The following is a 6,491-nucleotide window of genomic DNA, read 5'->3' on the forward strand; positions in this document are numbered from 1 at the left end:
ATGCTAGCGACACTGTCATATACGTGTGCCAAAAGGCGCAAACGGTCCCGGGTTAAGGTAAGGCGACACCCGTGGGAATAACGTGCGTGAGGCCGCAAAGTGATATGAGGTGTTACATGCTAGATCGATGTGGCATTGAGTCGGGGTCCTGACACCAGCGCCCAGATCTAATCCCCGACCTAGCTTTACCTCTACATCACTTCTCCACCACCGCCACCAGCCATGGCTGACGCCAACCTTAAGGGGCACTGGGGCGGCTCCTTCATTACGGATGCGCAGTGCAGGGTACACCACACTGAGGTTAGCACCCATGCGCCAGACCTGAACCAGCGGGTGCCCGCTCCCAATCCTGGCGAGCGGGTCATCTTCGTCGCCCACCTTATCAAAGGCCTGGGGTTCCCGCTGCAACCTTTCATGCGCGAGATCATGTTTTACTACATGCTAGATTTCCATCATCTAGCCCCAAATTCCATCCTCCACCTCGCCTCCTTCGTTATGGTTTGCGAGGCCTTCCTTCGCATCGAGCCATACTTCGGTCTGTGGCTGAATATCGTCGGCGTCAAGCTGAAGTCCAGCGGCTCTAAGCTCGCAGAGTGCAGAGGCGCTATGATAAGAAAGAACCAGAAGGTCGGCTGGTTTAAAGGCACGTTCATAGAGACCATCAAGGAGTGGCAACGCGAGTGGTTTTACATCACCGAGCCACTCGCCGCCGGCCAGGCCGAGGTCCGGGCGTTCTCGGTTGGGCTCCCAAAGAAGCCGGTATCCTAGAAGAAGAAGGGCTTGGACTGGGAGAACCCCGCGGAGGTGAAGGCACTGCTCGAGAAGATTGAGTTCTAGTCAGTCAAGAAGAATCTTCAGCTGGTGGATGTAGCGAACGTCATGCTCCATTGCCGTGTCCTACCACTCCAAGCCCGGGCCACCCCAATGTGGGCGCACAAGCCCGAGGACGTGGTACCTGTCAAACACTTCTTCCGCTCCACCCCGGCCGGGATGTGGACGTTGTTGTTCAAGCCGTCCGAGGACGGGTTTCCTCCTGAAGGGAGCGACCGCGGCTTCGAAGCCAGACATGACGCCCCCGAGGTAATTCTAAGCGCACAATTTCACTTTTCGTGTTTTTTTGAGCCTCATAGATTTCGGCTGACCAGTTGGTTTATGCATTCTGCAGAAGTGGATCTCCAAGGTGCAGCAAATGTTGTGCCCGACGCCACTGCCCGAGGAGGAGATGACTCCCCTGCTTACGACCCTGTTAACCGAGGATCCGCACGTGGTCGTCACCAAGAAGGCAAAGCCTTCGAAGGGCAGGGCGGGCTTCCGAACAAGGGAGACCTCGGTCACCCGATCTGAGGAGACCCATGCCTCTTCCACCCATGAGGACGACGTGGAGGAGGATAGAGGGGAAGAGAATCCTTCCCTTAAGGGGAAGAGGGCAGCGTCCGAGGGCACCGAGGAAGAAGCGCGGCCGAAAGGCCTAAAGAGGTCGCGTGAGAGTAGTCATAAATTGGTGGGCCATTAGTGTGTTTAACGAGATTGTTATAAGGACGGAAATTCTAAATATACTAAACCTAGCCAGGTTTGATTTACCAGTTTTTTTGACTTTTTTCTATGAGTAAAACTTGGGCCAATGGGAGGATGCCACGCCAATTAGTGGGGGACACAGGCATGTGCATCTCCTGGGGCATCTGCAATTTTCCAGCGATTTTGTTTCTTGTCAACCGGCCGTTCTGTCGGGCGGTGTCCCTGGTGGCTGGTTGTTTTTTTTCTCTTTTATAATTGGATGTGTTGCCTTGGACCTCTCTACCTCTCTCTCGAATACTCCGCCGCCCACTGCCCGCCGCTTATCCCCGCCGCCCGCCGCTTTGCCACCGCCCTAGCCCCCCAGCGCATCGCCCTATAAGAAGGGTCCCGGCCGCCGAATCACCACGAGGGGTCGTTCCGGGGAGGAGCTGCGTGCGGCAACTGGAAGAGCGGCGGCACACGCAGTGCGGGGGAGGCGGAGATGACCACAGCCGGTGCGCGGGGTAGATTTGGCCGGCCTCTTCCAGTTTTCCGTCTGCTCAGATGCGACCGTGATGTGCTTCTTCATCACCGCCATCATCCTCTACTGAGCCGAGCCGTCAGAAGTAGAGAGTCAAGCGGCTGGAGAGAGCGTTGCTGGAGAGGCAGACAAATCAAATCTGATGCTGCCCGCAGCTTTGTCTATGCTGTTATGAAGGTTAACCCCGTTGTGCTTGATTCTTGAATCCTTCTTGATCTTGATGTTGTTATCAATATGCATCTATTGAGTTGAACATGAGTACCGGGTCACTTCAACGGGACATGATCAAAATTGTGTTGTGTTTTCTTCTTCTTTCTGAAATAGACCAGCCTTGTGGCTGAAGAAAATCTGTAGAAGAAACTCCCCTCTGTTAATTAGAGATAATCTAATGTTCTAAAAGGCGATTTTTTCTGTTCTCTCAACCTTCTAGCTAAGTTTAAGTAGATTCTACAACGGACACAGGCAGAACAAACTGCATCTTTAATGTTTTCTTGATTTTTGGACATAGGCAGAGGTAGGATATCGCCATATTGATTGTGCTCCAGCATGCCAAAATCAGAGAGAGCTATTAGTAATCACTTGCACCATAGCTTTACAAAGAACAAAAGGCATTGAGAAAAACTCTCTAGAGTTGTAATATTGTCCGATTTGATTTGAAAATATACCATAACGTGTACAGACTAAACTGAGATCCATACCTTTGCCTAGATCAGCTTGGCCCTGAAGAAGTTATTTGAGGATGGTGTGGTTAAGCATGAAGATCTGTTCATCACCTTTAAGCTATGGTCAGGCTTGATTTGTCATATTCAGTTTCATGTAACGCACAAGATAGATATGCTTCCCTCTTCTCACAAATATTCTGAATTTTGCAGGTTCTGTGCACCTAAAGATGTGCCAGAGGCAATTGTCGCCACCCTTAAAGAGCTTTTACAGCACCTTCTGTGTGATCTTGTCCGACCACCTCCTCCTGTACTATCTCCTCAATCGTGGTGATACTATATTTTGCTTGCTTTTCTTTTGGTGATACCATTCATCTTCTTGCAGCTTCTCTAATGGATTAAATTGTTCTTTCAGACTTATAGTAGGAATATTTTGATAGTTGTGAATCGATTTCAAAGACTTCCCCTCCTCAATAACAAGCACATGATGGGAATTTACAAAGGAGCAGAATTTGGTGAGCTGGTCGTGTGTATAGCTGTGTTTGTCTCCCCATCCAAGATTTGTTTGAAATACTTTGCATAGTCATCATAAGACAACACCCTATCATTACTAGGGAAAACCCTAGTAGTAGCGCTGGTTTTGTGCTCACTAGTAGCGCTGGTAGGCGCGCTACTAATAAGGCGCTACAGCTATTGCTTAGCAGTAATGCGTGCCCGCACGCGCTACTGCTAGGACAAATAGCTGAAGCGTTTGTTCACTCACACGCTACTGCTAATGTAACTACTGGCAGTGTGTTTTCTTTCCATCGCTATTAGTATTCTTTTTTTAGTGTATTTATGCGCCATCGTACAATTATTGGTACAATACTAGTTATGAGGTTTACATCATTATGTCCATAACAGTGTGTCAAATGAAGGTGGATTAGGTTCAAGTGGAGGTAATATGTGGTGCATGTCAAAAGTATACTACTAATCCAAACTTGATCTAGTTTGGACTAGTAGTACTTTCGATGTGTACCACATGTTGCCTCCACTTGAATCTAATCCGCCAGCACAAGCTATTTAATCATCATCATAGTCATTGCCACCAACAGTATTTATTTAATCATCACTAACACTAGCTAATAATAATCATCATAGTCATTACCACCAACACTAACTTATTTTATCAAACAATAGTAATAGTGTAGCACATCATCATCCTCAAACTCATTTCTAGCTAGCTAATCACTCCTGCTGCTCTCTCTTAGGTAAAATAACATAAAACATGTATAGCTCTCCTCCTTGATCAAGTTGGATCATGCAGATGAACCTATTTCCTAATCGTGGGCAGCGCATCTGCTTGCTGCCTCTAGTACTTCTTTGCGCTCCCCCATCACATATTTGGTCCAGTCTTGCACTATTAAGCATCCGTCGCTAATCTTGAATGCACTAAAGTAATCTGTAGGATATCTTGGTCGTAAGCTAATAATACTCATGGTACCTTTAGTCTCGATCCCATAAGGCACAACATTCATCGGGAGTCCCTGTTGAAGAACATCGTATGGTAATTTACTTAGCAATGAAGTTTAGCTTCAAAAATAATGTATAGAAAAGATGCACTAAGGATAAATAGTAAAAATCTTACCATCCTTCCTAAATAGATGTGACCGTAGTTCATTACGAACACTATTGGTCACACGTTTTCAGTACTAACATTTCTAAATGCAGGAAGAAAATTTGTCTTGACAGTATCAAGATCCGTAAGCCATATCAAGATCCGCAAGCCATGAAACATAATGACTAAGCTCCTCGCAGTTGAGTTCAGCCCCGGCACAGTATACGGTCCTGTCTACCAAGCGCTGGACATGTTTGCTTGCACCGAAATAAGCTGACAATACAAATTAGTTGTCAACTATTTTTGAATAAACAATACCAAATACATAAATATGGTTGAGAAACTTACATAATGGTATAACTAGAGGTGTCTGCACATCAACCCAGATGTCGGTATTACCTTCAATATCATCTCCGGACGAATATCAAAGGTGATAATCATATCAGGCTCAAATGCATAAGTCTTGCATAGTGCTCGCCATGTTTTGCATCCAAAATAGGTGTATTCATCTGAATTGTGTAATTTTACGTTGAAAATATAACCATGCTCGTCTTCAAGTAAAATTTCTTTTCCTCCATAGTACGACTGAAACCTATCTTATCCAATACAAAAACTCTTGCATGGCAGGAGATACGCTAGTAGAATAGTAAAAAAAGACTTGGCATGCTTAATGTCATGCTTAAATTATAAGTTGAAGCAAATGAAGCAAATGTCATGCTTAATTACGAAAAAAGACTTGTCGTTGTGATTTACTGTATCCACTTCGAAGTTCTTGTCTAGCTTGATGCTGAAGCGCCTATTATCATCTAGAAAGATTTTGTCGCACAGGCCGCGCTCGTCTGCAGTATTTGCAAATACCGACACTACTAGAAAAACTCCTACTAATGGCGCACCTAATTTGGCCATTAATGGCGCATCAGTGGTGCGCCATTACTAGCACGCCATTAATAATTTTTACTAATGGCGCACCACTGGTGCGCCATTAGTATCTGGTATACTAATGGCGCACCACTGGTGCGCCATTAGTATAGGCCAGGGTGCGCCATTAGTATGCCTCCCAGGGGCCATGTCTACCCAGGTGCTTTGGCATACTAATGGCGCACTACAACGGGATGCGCCATCAGTAACCGCGGCATACTAATGGCGCACTATCCAGTGATGCGTCATTAGTATGCTTTGTCATACTAATGGCGCACTGTCATGTGATGCGCCATTAGTATGAATATTAGGTTTTTTTATTTTTTATTTTCTGTTTTTTGCACAGGTTACAAAATGTATAATTTGACAAAATATAGACAGCACATATACAAAAGATTCATCGAATACAATAGAAGATTAGTCTTTGAATACAATTCATCATATTAGTCTCCGAATTAAAAAGACCGAACAAAGATAGAACATTATATTATAAGTCTCGAGATCGCGAGTAGCGAGTTTGTCTTCACATTACAAGTCGATATCAATCATCTAAACTACCATCACATAGAAGAGAGCTGCGGTCATCACGATGAGCATCATCACGATGAAACTCGTCTTCATCCGGTTCCTCCAATGCTCCCTCCCTTCTCCCGCTAGATAGCGGGCGTATCTAGATTCGGCCTCGGCCCTAGTGGTGTACCCTTTGTAACTGTTACCGCTGAATCGGTGAACCTGTCTCCGACACTCCTCCCAGTCATCGTAGACTCCGGGAATCTTACCCTTGTACACGACATACGTCGGCATCGTTATGCACTAGCCAAACGAAACGTTAGTACCAATTCACAGACAATACATAAGCAATATATAAGTATGCAACAGAACGATCGGAAGAGAAAAGCAAGACATTAATAGCATTGATTACATCTAAGTTGAACGACTCTCGAAACCAAAGAGACATACTACAAGTTCATTAAAGTTTAGTTACAACATGAGCCAATCGATGTTTCAGAACTAGACACAGCATCACTGCTTTCGACTCGACTCAAAGGATAGGAGCATGGATGAAGCCGCCGTCTATCGTGGGAGTCATGAAATAACGGTCGTTGTCAGCCTGCATTTGTAGCATTGTGTCGATGTCACTGTTGGATGGTTGATTGTTGAGGTAGAACTGCCCCGAGGTACGAAGGACATCTTGATGGATGATTTCCGCAAACTCCGACTAGATGCGAAAGAATTCCTGTCGGAGGTCCGCGTCCTGGATTGCCGACACGCTCTTTGCCCA

The 6,491-nt window shown here is 45.8% G+C and overlaps 1 protein-coding gene across 3 annotated transcripts; it reads left to right on the top strand.

Moving 5' to 3' along the window:
• Positions 1 to 1,763: 1,763 nt before the first annotated feature.
• On the top strand, positions 1,764 to 3,296 carry LOC119275837. 3 transcript variants are annotated; one of them, XM_037556762.1, is made up of 4 exons: positions 1,764 to 2,212; positions 2,744 to 2,820; positions 2,908 to 3,024; positions 3,110 to 3,296. In XM_037556762.1, coding segments are annotated over exons 1-4 (411 nt in total). In that variant the 5' UTR covers positions 1,764 to 1,996; the 3' UTR covers positions 3,111 to 3,296. The 3 variants fall into 3 exon arrangements, 2 of the variants coding, with proteins under 2 accessions (XP_037412659.1, XP_037412658.1); XM_037556761.1 differs by having other exon boundaries at positions 1,770 to 2,212; positions 2,908 to 3,296; XR_005135891.1 differs by having other exon boundaries at positions 1,776 to 2,212; positions 2,749 to 2,820; positions 2,908 to 3,296.
• Positions 3,297 to 6,491: the final 3,195 nt, after the last annotated feature.

This window comes from Triticum dicoccoides, chromosome 3B (assembly GCF_002162155.2).
Source record: "Triticum dicoccoides isolate Atlit2015 ecotype Zavitan chromosome 3B, WEW_v2.0, whole genome shotgun sequence".
NCBI classification, from domain to species: Eukaryota; Viridiplantae; Streptophyta; class Magnoliopsida; order Poales; family Poaceae; genus Triticum; species Triticum dicoccoides.

Coding starts and splice junctions, on each gene's coding strand:
- LOC119275837 (XM_037556761.1), top strand. CDS start 1,997: ATGACCACAGCCGGTGCGCGGGGTAGATTTGGCCGGCCTCTTCCAGTT. Junction 2,213..2,743: donor TTGTCTATGCTGTTATGAAG/GTTAACCCCGTT, acceptor ACCTTTGCCTAG/ATCAGCTTGGCCCTGAAGAA. Junction 2,821..2,907: donor TTCATCACCTTTAAGCTATG/GTCAGGCTTGAT, acceptor TGAATTTTGCAG/GTTCTGTGCACCTAAAGATG.